At 34.4% G+C, this 17670-nt stretch overlaps 2 protein-coding genes across 3 annotated transcripts; both read right to left on the bottom strand.

Moving 5' to 3' along the window:
* Positions 1-2170: 2170 nt before the first annotated feature.
* On the bottom strand, positions 2171-4252 carry LOC140766900 (chorismate mutase 2, cytosolic-like). Of its 2 annotated transcripts, XM_073106575.1 has the most exons (6): positions 4104-4252; positions 3793-4000; positions 3421-3507; positions 3204-3347; positions 2825-2917; positions 2171-2593 (listed from the first exon to the last, which is right to left on the bottom strand). In XM_073106575.1, the coding sequence occupies exons 1-6, from the start codon at positions 4115-4117 to the stop codon at positions 2342-2344; spliced, it is 798 nt and encodes a 265-aa protein (XP_072962676.1). In that variant the 5' UTR covers positions 4118-4252; the 3' UTR covers positions 2171-2341. The 2 variants fall into 2 exon arrangements, with proteins under 2 accessions (XP_072962676.1, XP_072962674.1); XM_073106573.1 differs by lacking the exon at positions 4104-4252 and having other exon boundaries at positions 3793-4097.
* A 5335-nt stretch (positions 4253-9587) lies between these two features.
* LOC140767788 (probable LRR receptor-like serine/threonine-protein kinase At2g24230) lies at positions 9588-12686 on the bottom strand. Its single transcript, XM_073107828.1, has one exon. It carries the CDS (start codon positions 12355-12357, stop codon positions 9826-9828), a length of 2532 nt encoding a protein of 843 aa, XP_072963929.1. The 5' UTR covers positions 12358-12686; the 3' UTR covers positions 9588-9825.
* Positions 12687-17670: the final 4984 nt, after the last annotated feature.

Genomic DNA, 17670 nt, shown 5'->3' with positions numbered 1-17670 from the left:
CTCCATGGTATATAAACTGTAGAGTGTGGAAAGGACTGTCAATACTTGCTCACTTGTTGGTAGAGCAGCTGGGAGGCATTTATACAACTATTACCTGTTTGTTAGGTATAGCCTAACATATGGGACAGGTACATTGGCATTGGATTCCCCATCAGTGGTGGCAAGAGGCTCTTTGAAAGTGGTGGGCCGCAAATACTATCAGATAATTGTGAACTATTTAGGGCAGATACCTTTTACATGCATTTCTTTCCATCAGAAATGTACAATAAGGCTCAGTCTTAATCATACTGTGATATTTCTTTGGATTATGTAGTGAAGATTTCATATGATCATACTGTTTAGATCTGAGATGAGCAGTTCATCAGTTTATCTGAGCATGGAATTGGCTAAATGATTAGTAAGCAGTATATAATCTTTAGGGCTCTTTATGTTCTATTGTCTTTACTAACTACTAAGTGATCAACTCATACACTATTGAAGGTGATGAATCCAAGTATACAATTCAAGAATCATCAACCAAAAGACTGGAGGTTGTGATCTGCCAACCAATAGCTAGTGGTTTTTTTTTTCCTTCTTTTAGGGGGGTGGGGGTTACATGGAAACATTCCACAATTACAAGAATGTTGCTTCTCTTCCAAATTATGATATGCTCCATTGGGCCACTCTATAAGGAATTTCTTTATAAGAAACTAATTGATAACTATGGATCACAGTATTGTAATTTGCAAGTGGAAACCATTTATATATTGCATCTATACAAGATGGAATAAGCCATTTGCAGTCATAGAATAACTGAGGAATAGGATTAAACCTACAATGATATCATCAATGGACGAAACGACATTCGATTAGCTGCAATTAGTATTTTATATATGTTGCTCAAGAGAAAAAAAAGGTAAAAGTTATACATTACTCCCTCAGTCCCACCATTCTAAGATTGTTCAACTAATACTAATTAACATCTCTTACCAACATCTAATGGCCATAAAAGTTCAACTATGATTTCCTCTGCATTAACCTTCCAAGGAGTTCTCAGTTTCCTGATAACTTGTACCATATCTCAAATACTGTGAACCTTTATCTCAAATTGCATTGAGAAAAATATCACAAGTTTCAAGCTGATCCTTAGAAGATAAAAGAAAGGTTTTAAAGAGCATACAGCTAACAAAATCATATTTCCTTCTCATAGTTAATCATCTGATCAGTAGATAACTATATCCGGATTTAGGGTGTAATCGATCCGAGCTAAAGGATCACGCTTGAATTGATTAATTTCATTCCAGCCTATTTCGAGCTCAAGCCTATTTTGAGCAGCTTGATAAGTAAATTCAGACCTATTTTAAATCTAATCTAAATGAGGCTCAAACCAAGCTTAAATTGAATCAAGCTTTAATTGAATCTCAAGTTATCTACTTTGTAAGATTTAATTTAATCATATATATAATTTTTTTTTACTATTTACGTTTATATTTAAATTGAGAATAAGTCAAACCTAATCGAGCCGTCCTGTGCTCAAGCTCAACTGAAAATTAAATTTGAGCCTTATTCAATTGACCAAGCTTGGTTCACTTCAAATACGAGAAGAGTTTGATCAAGCATTATCGAGCCAAGCTCAAGCTGGCTTGATTATTTTGACAATTCTATCTTGGATCTAATATTTATTACAACTTTTCTGATCACAATATTTCAATTGCTTAACAATTAAAGATACTTGAAAGGTCAGTATGATGAGCAGAGGGGGATATTTTGGAATGAAACCACCTATGAGGCTTATGGAACTCGTAAACCAACAGCATAGATATCAAAAGACATCACCCTTAACAAAGATGCATCTTAAATTTCTCTCTAATAGTTTCAGTACAAGGCTGAAGAAAATAGTCAGTATAAAGCTGAAGGATATAATGTCATTGCAAGAGAAATGATAGCCTTCTGAAGATAATTCATTACTTATAAAAGTCAGCTTACTCCATAACATTTTAAGAAAGGGAGACGACTGAAAGTAAGAAGCATTTATTGAAAAATCCTAAAGTGCGTCTATGTGCTTATTTTTGCAAAGCCCTTGGTAGTTGGTAGTAGGGAGTATCAACTGCTAGATGTTTATTCACTTGGGACAAAGCCATTCAATATAAATCTTCAATATCTCTCAATCATAAAATCTACAATTTGATTATAAACATAATAATAATACTTTTATTCAATTTTATTACTAGTTCCCTTGAGATGAACATGAGCTTCAAGCATTTCAGGATCAACCCAGAATCTGAGAAAATTTATTGCAATTCTTTTGTATGGTAAAATACTAGATTCCATCATATAATTCATTTCAGGAAGAACCAAAAGATCAATCAAGACGATGAAGAAGATACTCAACTTGAACTTGTTTCGTCAAAGGCATAACCCACTCATCATATAGGCGCGAAACAACCGAAGGGTCAACTTTACATTTTGCCTCACCATCAGATGCATCCACACTGGTAACCTTGTCCTCTAAAGTCACATTTTGCCCAAAAGATCTGGTCTTCTTCTCCACCCTCCTTTTGACCATCGCTTCAACAGCCTCAAATGTAAGCAATTTCATCAAAGCATCCGTGTCCTGCATTGAGCAGGAAGACAAAACAAGTTGAGGACTTACTCCTTCTAAATTCTAAAAAGCTTGACAAATAATAATAAACCAGAGAATCTTAGTTCTGAAATTGAAATGAGAAATATTAAAATATTAAAATCATCAAAATATGGAAAACTAGAGTTGCTCAAGTTGTTTACCATGATAGTGAAAAGTTAAAATTACTGATGGCATAATTAGAAAAAAGCATAGTAGGCTAACCTTAGCATGTATTGCTGGAGTATAATCTTCCGGAGCATCAGTGAATTTCACTTCTGCCACATACTTACCGTAATGAATTCTTCTAGAGAGAGCCTACAAGAATTGAACTCAATTTCTAATCAGGACAGCAGTGATAATGACTACAAAATAGTCCATCAACTAGCAATCTGCAGACTGCAATATCTAGCTTATTCTGAGATTTTTTAGTATCATTATTTTCAAGGAATTTGAAACTCTTATACTATGTTTTATGAACTGATTAACATGCACTACTTTTTAGCGCAAGAGATAGTCAACAATGCTTTCGTAAGAAAAACAGCTGAAGTCTAGCAGCTTCATCCAAGTACTTGTATTATATAGATTTAAGCATACATTTTACCTGCAAACACACAAGATCTGAAGCAACTGTAGCAGCATAGTTACCATCATCACCTTTTGCAGTGAATAATGGAAGCAAGTCATTGAAATACATATTCCATATAGCTTCATTCACACTAACAGATGCAGATGCAGGGTGTAAGACCTAGAGGAGCACAATATAAGCGTATGTTATATTATGACTACATAAATATGAAAACCGAATGTTGGATACTCACTTGTGGGTAGTTATAAGGAAGAATGACAGGGAAAGAAAGGTCCTCAGGGAAGAAAGGAACCTCTTCTGGTTTTTGATATAGTCCGGCCTGAGACATGAAAATTTAATTTACTTCTTCTGGATTAAGCACCATTTTAGTCGAGGAACCAAATTAAACCGGCTCAAACCAAGTCCAATAAGTTACCATTAGAAATAAAGAGTATATCTGTACAAATTTCAACTGAAAGAAGAAATATATTGCGGCATTGTTATATAATGGCGTAGTCCCTAATTTTTATTTTTTCCCTTGGAATTCAAACACAAACCAGAAAGACGGAGAAGACCCAAATGAGGAAAGGGTTCAAAAAGCCCGAAAAGAGAAGAAAGCTTTCACCTTAGCTAGCAGAGCCTCGGCTTCTCTAACATAAAGCTCGACAAGCGAGCGGTCTCCGCCATGCGGAGTAGAGCCCAAGAAGGAGGGGTCGTAAGCCGGAGCGTTGTAAGGGAATTTGGCCCTCTCGATGAGGCTAAACACGATCGAATCCTCTTGCCGGATGAGAGCATCTCTCACGCATCCCAGAGTTAGTCCAGCACTGGAAGCACTACGAGAAGAGGAGAGAGAAGAAACCATGAGAAGCAGTACAAGGAGGGGAGAAGAAGGCGCAGCCATGCGAGAGGAAGAGGAGAGAGAGGAGAGAGGGTTACATGGTGGAAGACATTGGTGGTCGTCGTCGTTGGAGAAGAAGAGATTTGGGAAAGTGGAGAGGGATTTCGTTTTCTAGTCTTGTCTGTTTGAAAAGGGAGGCACAGACTCGCGGAAAAGAGAGAGAAACAACTGCACGAAGTTCCCGCAATCGGATACCCTGGCGCCATCTTATTGGCTGCCTGGAGCCTAGTACGACTGCATGAAATTTCCCGCAGCGAGTGATGCAGAGGATCCACCGCGTGGGGATTTTTATTGCCTTAGAGGAGAAGTTTCCGACCATACAAAGATATGGAAAGAAAAGGATGCTAAATCCGATGACAAGGAAGAGACTGAGTTGACTCCTGTTTCAATGTTTGACTTGGAAATAGACATTATTAAAATAATTTTGGTAGGAAAAATAGGTCCTTATTTAGTGAAATTATTGGATCACTCAAAGTTGGGACACAGACTTGTCAAAAGATACATAGATAAGTCTAACGTCTACAATATGGGGGATTTGGAAAGAGAGGAATGTAAGAATTTTTTATGGTAAGCGATAAACAGCCGAGGCGGTTGCTTGGAAGGCCACCTTGCTAGCGCGGGAGTACCTGATGGAGTACAAACACCAGGAAAGCTAACAATTGTGGTGAGCTAGGAACGACCTCCAGTGGGATGGGCCAAAATCAATGTAGATGGATCTTTCAAGATGGATGAGTGCCAGGGTGGTGCTGGGTACATCATTAAAGATGAGGAGAGGCAACTACTTCATACGGCTATCTGACAAGAAGTGCTTCAGTAAGCTACTGCGTAGTGTGGGCCTTGTAGATAGGCTTGGAAAGCAGCCTATGGTAGATTGTATAGAGTGATAATGGAATCGGATGCTCTAGCATTGATTAAAATATTTAGAGAGGAGGATAATGGCCCTTGGCGTTTGAGAAGAATCACCTAAAAATATTTTTCTATCTTGTCTTCCTTCCGAAAGGTTAAGTTTAGTGACACCTATCGAGAAAGAAATAGAGTAGCTGACTGGTTGGCCAAGCTAGGAAGTAAATCAGCTACGGGAAGCGATTGGTGTAGAGCTGATAAACTATCTCGGGAATTAGTAACAATTCTGGATTTGGATAGGTTGGGATTCGTTCAGACCCACGATGTAACCACTAGCTGAGTTCTCAGCTCTTGATATCAAAAGAAAAAAAGAAGAAGTTGAAATTATTGTTTTTAATGCATATCTCTCTCAATTTTTTTTTTATACCAAACTAGCATTTCCAAATATTTATTTTAGGGGCTAAAATCAACTGCTTATATAAATATTTCTTCCTTTTAACTTAACAAAATCACCGGTTTCCAAACACATATAATCTCGTATTTAAGTTTTAAATAATTTAGACTTAGAAAATATAATTAGGGGAAAACTTAAAATAGTTTAAAACTTCATATCTCATATATCATATTATTGACAATATATGTAACCATTGAGAATTATATAAATTAATTGCAATCTACAAAAATATAAATTAGGAACTAAAAAAAAAAGTAATCACGAATCCATAAAAATGCATTCATATATGTTAAATAACTGCGAGTTATATAATATAACATACAAAAATAAAAAAATAAGACTATTTAATAATTGTGAATTATATAATATAAATGTAGAGTAACATATATTAACTAGTAATTATAAATTATGTTTAATAATCATGAACTACTAAATTAATAACTGCAAAAAGAAAATTATTAACTAACAGTCAAATATAAATGTGCAAATTATGAAATCCATAAACAAACTACTAATTAAACTAGTATAATTTTTTTAATTAATATCTACGAACTATAAGAGTAATAATTATGAATTATAAAAGTAATAACTTCTAATATATTAAGTAGTTATTATATATATAATAACTACTTAATGGCTTAATCAACTACTTATTTTGCACTAAATATAAAATTATTTTACTTACAAAGTGAGACTGTTAATTTTTTTTATCAAATTTAATTGAACATCACGATTATTTTTACCACTTAGCGATATTATCTTAAAAGTCTGTATGTCTTGTCTAACAAACATGATGAATGTATTTTGATCATTTTAGTATAATTTAGTTAAAATTAATGAAAAAGTAACATAATTTTAATCATAATATAATTAAAGTACATTATATTTAACCCTATTTGAAAAGCATTTGGACTGTAGTCTTGAGGTAGACAAATTACTTGAGGGGCATGTACATGTCCTCGAATGCATCCAACTCATCCTTGGATTCATATCTTTGTCATTGTACTACTACCATCTCATGCCATTTCCTATGGTGCCACTCATCTTTTACATGTTTTCAATGATAACAAGGGTGCCATAATGTTTGAATGCATGGTTTGTGACATAGAAGTTGATTTATGTTTCCATTAAGCAGCAATGAAGCCCATTGGATCAGTAATACATTAAAGGAGTCTTCTTTTGGGCCAACTCCAGCCCTTTTGTTTTCTTTATTTTTTTATTTTTTTATTTTTTTATGCATATATATTAGATATATTCCTTAGACAAAGAGAATAAATTGGTGTAAAATGCTCTTACTTAGGTATAGCTTAGGTAAAGTTGGGTGTAGCTTGGGTAAGGTTGGATATAGTTTGGGTTCCAGTATTTTTATAATATTTTTTATACAGTTAAATTTAGTTAATATATCTAATAATATAATTTTTTTTATATATAATTGATAAATTAGACGACTCAATTTATAAAAATTAAAAATGAATGGTGTAAATCACAAATGTTAAATGCAAATTTTTGCTTTTCATTTAATTATTCGGACTTAATTTGAAAAGTAACTAGAAGGTTGCCTGTTATGAATGACTACGTGGGTTAAGTCGAGTCGAGTCTATTTATTTTTTAATTTTTTTATGACATAAGTCTATTAGACAAGTTTAGTTTAGCCATATGAGTTATTAAGGCAAGTCGAAATAAGTTATGACAGTCTTTAAGGCAAGTCTAGTTAAGGTAACTTTAAATAAGTCACGACAGCCCTTAAGGCAAGTCTAGTTAAGACAACTTTAAATAAGTCACGACAGCCCTTAAGGCAAGTCTAGTTAAGTCAAGTAAGACTTTAAGACAGGTCCAATTAAGTCATGTAAGTCTTTAAGGTAAATTTTAATTCAAATCGTATTAGCCTTTAGAGCTAGTCATACAGGGACTCGTTGAAACCAACTTCTATATATTTAATTGAGTTTAGTTATTTTTTTATTATCGTATATTAATAAATAAAATTTGGAAAGTGGCTAGTTTGGTCAAATACTCTTCATGTTACAAACTTTCATCACCTCTGCTTCAAATTGCCAGATATAAAGCTATAATAATTGCCATAGTACTCAAAACCATAGCAGAATTAATAATTATGTCAGAAGAGTGGATGGGTTCTTAACATCATTATTCCAATAATGTTTTTTTTACAATAATTTAAATTTCAATCAGAAATTTCAACCATATATTTGGATGAGATTTTTCTCAAAAATATATTAAAATTTAGATTTAAGACAGATAGACAATTTTAAGTCCATACTTACCCAAATCTAAGACACAGAGTAGGTTTGAGTTAGCAATTTGTAAATATTATTTAGTTAGTAAAATTAGGAGATGATTTATCACTAATATTTGACAAATTTCATACTTAAACACATAAATTAAATTCTTGGGAGGGCTGGTTTGGTCAAAACTCAAAAGCAAAATAAATAAAATATAGTGTATTTGTCTTGTGGGATCTCTCCAAACACTCAAAAAGGGTAGGTTTAAGTTCCATCTCATAGTCAACAGGGATGCATTCATTAACTACTCTGGCAAATTAGAGAAAGAAGATATATTAAAATCAATGCCAATAGATGCCACTTCTTCCCACATACAAGTAAGTTAAGCAATTAATGCATCTACTGCTCATAATAATTAATGAGAAGTAAGTGTATGCTCTAACTTTTTAGGGCTTTTATAACCAGTTGGTTTGATGTTAACCTTCTTAGTTGTATCTCATCTCCTATTCCTACAAGTCATGGAAGAGGATTATTAAACTATAACTTTCAATGTTGATGGAAAACAAACTTCACATTATCTATTAAACTGATATAAAAATTAATGACTTCTTGTCCTCACCTACTACTTAGCTTGCACTTCCACCTATTTGTCTGGCCCTCATCTTGTTTATGGTGCATGTCAGCTCTTCTACTTGCTGATATTAAAACTATTAGAACTTCACCAACCAAGCTCTGACAACCCTCTGTATTTATCACACCAGGAGAGGACTATGAGTAATTAATAAGATTGATTTTATCCTCTCTTTTATTTGGAATCTCAGATAAGAAAATCCAATACTTTCTAGTTTCCAAAGTTTTGTTTAATATGATAGTAGTTGCCATTCTTAGTTCTCACTGTTTTAAGACCTTCAGAATATTAAAAACCACTATTAAGACTAACTTAGATTCAAATTATGCTAATTTTCTGTTATATAAATTATCTATAATATCCTAAAAGCTATTGGTAATATTTTACATTCTAAACTTCAAAAAAGAGTGATATTTTAGCTATTTACATATGTTTGTTAACTTTGACAATGATCAATTAGGAATATTCTTTTCAAAACTAACTACAATAGTAATTATAAAGATTTTAGTGGTAAGTATATAAAGGTGCTATAGCCAAAACAATTGTCAATTAAGATAAACCAATTTCTAGGTTCATTTCAATAAAGGGGTATAACCTTGATCAGTAAAACTTTTGTCCTCAAAATGTTTGGCATGGCATTATCAAATAATTTGAGCAACTTTATATTGTGTTACAATTCAAACTGGGTAATAGAATATACTAGTTGGAAGTAGAAATATAATGAACTAGGTCACAATTCCAAGGAAGCAGTCCTATTTCATATATAAATAGAATCCTCTTTCCACAGAGATGTTTATGATATTGGAATTGAATTCAAAATAACATCAGACATTCACTACAACCAACCCAGCTACATAAATAATTGTGTTGGGTTTTGCATCATGAATGTCCCCACTAAACCAATTTTAAACATTCAAAACATAATGAAGTATTATTTATTCAAGCATGTGGAGTAGGGAAAAAGCATATAACCTGTTCCAGATCATACAAAGAGCAGTAAAGCAAACAAATTACAATTACAACATTTGACTAATGATGCATCAGCAAAACAAAACATTTGAGACCAAAAAGCTTGAAATGAACTATTGTGGAACATGCTGTGGGTTGGTATAATCATAGGTCAACAAACCACAGCTCATCAAACACACTAATTATTAGAGAAAGATAATGTGTTGTGTAGCATAAGGAACTTCATGGCTCCGCCATTCGATGGATTTGTTCAAACTACCGACCATATGCCACACGCAAAAACGCGTAGACATGTAGCTGCAGAAGTTATCAAAGAATGCTTCCATCCCCTTTTAAAGTAGTGTTTTGGTTGAAGGAAACCCATGTGCATAAAACAAAAGGGCCTAATCCATCAGAAACAAGAGACTAATGTTGAAACATTCAAAGCTTTTAGAGGTATTACAATGTTAAGAAGGTATAGCAGCAGGTAAACCAAACAAGCTATCGAGAATGTAGCTGGATGGTTCAAGAGTTTGAGAAAAACAGTGTGATGTAAGCTTCTTCTGAAACAAAAAGAAAGTAAAACCTTTAGTTCAGAAGTGGCTCAAAACTATTGTACACACAATTCAACTGGAGTCCTTACTAAAAGTTCACTGATCAGCGGCAGCTGGTTCAATATCCTTCAACAGCCCAACTATCTGCTGCATGGCTGGCCTCTTTGATGGCAAATCTGCAGTACATAGATAAGCAATTCTCAACGCTTCCTCCATCTGCTTCTCTGAACCCGTTTCTCGAATCTTGGGATCAATTATACTTGAGGCTTGATTCTTCTTCACCAATGCCCTAGCCCAACTGGCCAGACTAGTCTCCTTCTCATCAGGGTACTCATCACCCAGTGGCTTTTTGCCTGTGATTAGCTCAAACAGCACAACACCAAAGCCATAGACATCGGATTTTGTAGTTGCAGCAGCATTCTCGGGCTCAGAGAACTCTGGAGGAGCATACCCTGGCAATCCCTGAGAAAATTCATCATCATAGCTAGTCCCAGCAATATTTGACAACCCAAAATCAGCCAATCTAGGCTCCATCTCTGAATCAAAGTAGATACTACTTGCCTTCACATCTCTGTGGACTATCTGAGGGATGCACCCATGATGAAGGAAAGCAAGTGACCTTGCTGCACCTAATGCAATCTTATGCCTAAACCTCCATGTCGAGGTTCCTTCAGGTGTTATGTTTTGGATAATGCCATTATCTTCTTCCCATGTATCAGTACTCCAATCCTCAGTCATCTGGACTCCTAATGGTAAATCATGGAGCAAATTCTGGAGGTTCCCATTCTCCATATATTCATATATAGCAATCCTCTGATCCCCAGCTAAGCAGTAACCAACTAAGGGAACTAAATTGGAGTGCTTTATTTGGCCAAGACGCTCAAGCTCTCTTGCAGCTTCCTGGTCAGTCATCGTAGACCCATGAACTAATACCTTCACAGCTACTTGAATCCCTCCTGGTAGAAAACCTCTATAGACCGGTCCAAACCTTCCTTCTGCTAACAAGGTTTCCCTATCAAAGTGGGAAGTGGCAGCCAACAGGTCGGCAAAGGTAAAGTTCAGCAATGGCTTCTCAAATATGACCACAGGAACTGATGTAGCAAGCTTGACATCGGCAACCCAAGTCGTTGAGTCTGTCTGAAAGGAAAATGGGCCCGAAATGTTTGGCTCTTCCTTGTACAGTGACTGCTTATTTGCCCATGATCCAGTTTTCTTTTGGCACCCAAAAACAAGGCATACCAATCCCACTAATAAGAAGAAGACAGATAGGGTTATGGCCAATGCTAGCTTGAGCCCCTTGTGTTTGGTTCGCCCATTCGTGACATGGTCCGGATCCACTGCAATTGGGCAGTCATTTTGGGATCCTATGAATGATGTATTGAAAGTTTGGAGTGAGAATTGAGCAACACAGAAGGTAAGATTGTTGTATGAGAAGTTGAATCCTTCCAAGCTGGGTAACTTCTTTTGCAGGGCTTCTGGGATTTCACCTGTGAGATTGTTCACTGAGAGGTCTAATACTTGGAGGTTTTCAGAGCTCAAATCAGGAACTTTCCCAGTTAAGTGATTTTGTGAAAGGTCTAGCTTCTTCAGGCGCAATTGGGCGATTTCAGTAGGAATTTGGCCACTGAGATGAGTTTTAGACAAGTTGAGGTATTCCAGACCAGAAAGCTCTCCCAAGCGGGGAAATGTCTGGCTAGAAAATTTATTGAATGCAAGATTGATATGTCTAAGTGAAGAGTTTGGGCCCCAATCACTGAAGAACTGTCCAGTGAGTTCATTCATGGACAAATCAAGGTAAACCAATGAAGACAAAGAGCTTAAGTTTACCTGAGAGATATGGCCTTGGAACTTATTATCGCTCAAGTCGACAGTCTTCAAATGCTCATAAAACACTTTGATGGCCGAATCCTGAAGCTTATTGCCAGAGAGATTGAGGTAGGTGAGGAGTTGTAGCCCTGCTAAATCTGGCAGCTTTTCACTAAACAAATTTCCAGCAAGGTTCAATGCAGTTAGATTCTTCAGTGCAGTTCCTAAACTGGGGATCCTTCCGCTCAACCTATTGCTCGAGAAATCCAAGGAAACCAAAGATTTGCAATTGAGAATTTCTATTGGGATTGCGCCGGAGAAGTTGTTACGAGAAAGGTTCAGGCTTTCCAATTGCCCAAAGTTGCCGATGTCGTTCGGAAGAGGCCCACTGATGTTGTTCAGCGAGACGTTAAGCCTCTTCAGCGAGCTGCCTCTTTCCTTTAAATCAGAAGAGAGGGCAGTGATGCTATTGTTGCTGAGATCCAAAACTTGGAGCTTTTGTAGCTTCCCAATGGTTTCCTCCGGAATGGCACCAGAGAGTCCACAGCCGGAAACCACCAAGTGGGTGACTTTGCTGCTGTTATCAAGTAAAACCGCCCTCGGCCATGAGCAAGAAGGAGGAGGAGAACTACCATTAACCTTCATCTTCTCAAAGAAAGCCCTGACGAAGGCCTCATCCGAGTTTTGGTCCTGAGAGGCCAAGCATCCGAAGAGGAGAGCCAAAGCGAGAAACCAAGCGAAAAACCCAAGACCCATTTGAGCAGGAGGCTCGAAACCCACAGAGGAGAGGAGCAAACGAAGAGCAGGGCGGGTTGAGTTCATAAAAAAATGTGGCCTTTTCCCCCTTCCTGCCTCCTTTCCCCCATGCTCTACCTTAAAAAAGAAGGCCCTGGGTTGATGGGCACTACAGAGACATCAAAAGACTCCATTTTTTTCCCCCCCACAGCATCTTCTGGACTTGGAAAAGGAAAGGCTTCTATTTCTAGGCAGAGAACGTGAGCTCACCTTGTTTTCTTTCCCCAGGATTGCGCACCCGAGACAGCAAGGACGGCCATGTGAGAACAAAGGAGCTGCATTCGATTTCTTCTGTAAACTTCCTCCAGAGGAGGTAAAAGAAAGAGAAGAGAGAGAGAGAGAGAGAGAGATAAAGGAGCTGTTGTTAATGTTGGAAGTTATTGGGTTCGGTAGAGAGGACTCAGGGAAAAAGAAAAAAGAAAAAGAACACGGAGTTTTAATCCTATGCAGACATGGATGGAGGAAACTACTACATCAAACCTTGCGACGGCTGCCAACTCAGCTGCAACCCGAAATCGCGTGTTTATTTCGTTAATTACACCTAAATTTTTGAACTAATACCTATTTTTACACCAAATTCGTAACAATTTCACCCTTATTTTTGTTACTTTTATTTCCCATAAAAATAAGGGTAAAATTGTAAAAAAAATTGTAACATTAAGAAAATTGGGAAATATTTTGGAAAGCGTTAATTTCAGTTTTACACCCAATCTTTTCTCTATTTTTTATTCAACCCTTTCTTCTTCTTCTTCTTCTTCTTCTTCTTCATCATCATCTTTTTTTTAAATTGTTTTTTAAAATTCCAATAACAAATATAAGGATGGCTTAGGATGGTTTTTCTTTTTTCTTTTTTTTTCTGTGTGTATTTTATCAAAATACAAGCTTTAATAAAAAATTTAATTAAAAGGTAAGGTGTAAAATGAAAAAAATAATCCATAAAACCCTTGTGCTGTGGACTTTAATTTGGTCGAGAATTTTTGCCGTCCACTTTGGTCTTTAAAATGGAAAAGGCCAAATTCTTATTCACTGTGTACCTGCAAGGAGAAGAATAATCCAAGGGAATATTAAATTTTATCTCGTTAGTATTAAATTTTACTTTCCAATCCCTATAATTTTGTTTATTTATTTAAACTAAAACTATTATTATTATTATTATTATTATTATTATTATTATTATTATTATTATTATTATTATTATTATTATTATTATTATTATTATTATTATTATATTTGATTAATTAATATGTCGCATTTGAAAATACTCGTTAAATATAAAATTGTATCGGGTTTGATAAGCATTCGGATATCGGACTTCCAAATTTAATTAGTATTATTTTAAATACATTGAAAAATTTATTAAATATATGTAAAACTTTGTTCTAGTGCTTATCTTTAAGTTCGGCACGTAGATTAGTCAAATATGATTGGGTAATAGTTTCACATAGATAAAATTATACCTGGTAGAGTGAATTTAAGTCCAGTAGACGAGTAATGTTAGAGGATGTTTTGAAAATTGTAGGGTTTGGTCATTTCTATAAATTTCAATTTAACATGGATATAAACTACGATAGATATTCGAACGGCTGAAAGAGTATTTAAATGGATTTATGAGCTGTTCGAACTAATTTTTTTTTCTTCAAAGAGTTACTTTCAAAACTTATTAAAAATGTGTCCAAGTATTAATGTAATAAATATTATATTCACCATAAATTTACCAATAAAAAAGATGAATAACAACTATATTTACCATATTTAAGATGCAAATATAGCTAACTCACATACCCACATTATGTTATGATCCTAAAGCTTAATCTTTTGTTATGTGTCAGGGCTAAGTGGTGCTTGACCTAATGCACTTTTATATAGCTAAAGTTCTAAATGCTACTTTTAACTCTTCTCATGTAAGGGAGATGTGGAAACTGGAGAAGTACATATAATATTTTTTTCTGTCTTTCCCCTTTCTTCTAAACTTTGTAAGAAACTTTGATACATGAAAAGTAGTCTTTTTTAAGAGTATTTGGAGAGGGTGGAGAACAGCTCAAAAGCTTGCATTGAGGATCTCTTGGCTCTTAAGTATAGTTCTGCCCTACTTCTAGAGAATCCAAAGGGCATTTTGTAGACCCACTTTCTTAGATCTTAACTTTAAGCACTTGACCCCTTTTGTGATCTAGACCGGTTATAATTATTAAGAAAAAAGTTAATCTAAAATTCACAGTGTTTTATTAGCGTCAAGGATAACGAAAATAATGATAGCGTGGAGTAGATCTATGATTTAGAAAGGGGAAGAGGAAGGAGAAGATGGTCGGCCCTAAAAGAATAATGAGGATTGACGGATGAGGAGGAAGAAGCTAGCCGATGATTAAATTTTGAGTGGAGGGGATGGGGGCGATCTTACACGACTAGGGGGATCAGTAATTGAGAAGAAAGAGAATGGCATCAGCTTTGGATCGAAGAGATGACAAGGAAGAAGATTAGGACAAGAGAGGGAGATGAGAAGTAGAGGAGATAGAAATTGATCAATATTGTTACAAGAGAGAAGGAGATCGGGACGGGAAACGAGAGATAGAAGAAAATAGGAAATGATCAATATTTTTTATTATCTCAAAGTGGCTATCTTCTATATATTTAGAGGCTAGCTAGAAATTCAAAAATATTCAAATTATCCTAACACAAAATGACTTCGACATCGGGCATTCGAAGGCCTCGATGTTTTACTGCTCTCAGATTGTGGCATTTGAACACCTCGATAAGAGATGATCTTATGTTCTAGAGCTTGATGCCAAAAGTTCATTAAAAGCAACTAATACTATGATAAACATATTCGACCAAGCAAACCCAGTTTCCACCGTGAGGTGATCCGATTAGGTCCGGATCACATCAAGTATTTACTTACAGTGATGGTTGACTACCTGTTACAATTTGATGGACTATAGCGAGTTTGAAGTACTAGGGTAAATTAAAAACACAGTAGAGTATATTTTAATTTTCCCAAATCTAGAATTTTGAAATAATTTTATGCAAGGATAGCTTAATGACTATACTTGCTAATGTTATTACTTTTATCTAATAATTGATTACTCAACAGTATCAATGTATAAGGTTGCTAATTAATGTATGAGATTAAATAGCAATGACAACTCAATACCAAGGGTTTGCTTTTGTTAATTTAATCACTATAAGATAGACAAGAGAAGACCAAGGAAATGTGCATTCCTTGATATCTTAACATCTACTTAGACTTTCTCCATGCCTTCATACAGCAATAAAAGTCTTAATGGAAAAGTCTCAGAAAATTACCAGGTCTTTGTTTCAATTTAAATATTGAAGAAAATAACATAACAAACAATTTAGTTGATGCCATTTTGCCTTTATCTTATACTAATACCATGCAAACATTTAAATGATTTAAGTAATAAAACAACAACAACAACTACTACTTTCACCATCATTTAGATCCCTAGATTAGTATCCCAGTAGTTGAGATATTTGATTCCCAATAAAAGGTTAAAACTTCAACTTAATCAATGATAATTTCTAATTTTATTAGGTCAAATTGGAATATAATAAGCTCTCTCTCTCTCTCTCAAAATAATAATAATGATAATAATAATAATCTCAACTGTTTTAGGCAAAAACCATATGATTAAGAAAAAGATTATTTAATTTTTTAGGCTTAGAATTAAACAAACAATTGGCCATGGGATTTCCTAAAACTAGTGCATAAAATATCTTATTACTATTCTATAAGGCAAATTTTATTTTATCTTTCTCTCTTCTATTCTTAGAACCAAATTAACGATCGTTTGTTAGAGCTAAATTAGACTATGACTGAAATATCTCTTGATTTATAAATTAGATTATATTTCTATAAGGGTAATTAAGTCTTTTAATATCTTAATTAACGGTTGACTAATGGTTGTAGTTTAGTGACCGTAAATGTTAAATTCTTAATTTTAAAGTAAACAAAGGTAAATTAAAATCCAGGTAAACCACAGGAGGTATATGTAATTTTCCCTATTATAGAATATTTTAAGAAGAATTAATGATGATGTCTCATATGGCCATTTGACTTAGTCACCTGGTTAGGTACAAAGTCAAACCCATTCAAGTCTAACCTAATCCGACAGTTGACTTTCATACCCTACGACAACTCTACTATGCGAACTTGGTCCAAATTTGCTCGTCATTCATGAGCAGCAGTTAAGCATATTTAAGTTTAGAGAAATTTATATACAAAAATATTATATATATATATATATATATATATATATTTATAATTCAATTTTTATATTTTACTTTTAATACCTCGAAAACACCGGGATTAATTAATAACAACTTTTGTTACTTCTAAAATAGAAAAGTAAAAAATAAAATAAAATAGACCTCATTTAACCATCATTCACTTGTTAAATAAGCTAATTAATTATAAGTTGCGTTATATTAATGTACTAACTAAACAATAACTTATCTTAATATTAGTTGACTAACTTATTTCTCTCTTATCTTCTATCCAATATCTTTATATTTATATCACATCAAGTGCACCCCCACAGGTTGTGGACTAAACTTCTATATTATAGTAGTTTAAATCAGCTCTCATATTCTAAGTATAGAAATTAGACATTACTAAACTATTATGAAAGTCATTCATAAATGGATACCCCCTTAAATTCTAATTTGCCTTATATTTTTTACTTAATCTTAAACAAGCTTACTTAATGGTATAGAGATACCTTTACATCTATAATTACTTTGGCTGATTTATATGATAATTATCCATTAAGAAAACTAATGGTAAGATGTATTTTAGGCATTAAAGTAATATGCATGAGCCAACAATAAATATCTATAGAGTAGAATGTAAATAATGATAATAATAAAAATAATAAAACATTATGTGTTTTTAACAAATTTCTCTTGTAAAAGGACTTTAAATGAGAAATTAAGTCTTACGAAAAAAAGGACATTGTATACGGTAAAAGTGCAAGTACAAAATTTAAAATCCATCGTCGATGAGTTTATGCTCCGATGGTCTACCGAAAGGAAAAAATTGAGATGAACCTAAGGCGAGAGCGAGTAGCCAATTCGCAGATTGGTTAGCCTCTCTATAACAATAGCTCAAAAGAATACTAGAGGATCTTTTTTCTTTAGCAAAATTTGAATGAGAATTTCTAAATCAGAGTAAAAAAAAAGAGAGCCTAAGAGGGGGAATGCTGTTTGGAGAGCCCATTTAAGAGCCAAAACTTCGACATTTAGATTCGACAAACAATGGGTTTTCTGAAGTGGTTGCGACGAACAAATCCAAGATCTCAAGTGAGATGCCTACTACAAGTAAGGATC

This window comes from Typha angustifolia, chromosome 9 (genome assembly GCF_048772165.1).
Source record: "Typha angustifolia cultivar Huaian chromosome 9, ASM4877216v1, whole genome shotgun sequence".
NCBI lineage: Eukaryota > Viridiplantae > Streptophyta > Magnoliopsida > Poales > Typhaceae > Typha > Typha angustifolia.
This window is presented reverse-complemented; position numbering and strand designations above follow the sequence as displayed.

What these genes read in the sequence shown, in the direction of transcription:
- LOC140766900 (XM_073106573.1), bottom strand. Translation starts at nt 4,068, where the DNA reads ATGGCTGCGCCTTCTTCTCCCCTCCTTGTACTGCTTCTCATGGTTTCT. An exon ending in TTCCTTATAACTACCCACAA is followed by an intron (nt 3,348 to 3,420) that starts GTGAGTATCCAA and finishes GTGCTCCTCTAG; the next exon opens with GTCTTACACCCTGCATCTGC. An exon ending in CTCCAGCAATACATGCTAAG is followed by an intron (nt 2,594 to 2,824) that starts GTTAGCCTACTA and finishes TGCTCAATGCAG; the next exon opens with GACACGGATGCTTTGATGAA.
- LOC140767788 (XM_073107828.1), bottom strand. Translation starts at nt 12,357, where the DNA reads ATGAACTCAACCCGCCCTGCTCTTCGTTTGCTCCTCTCCTCTGTGGGT.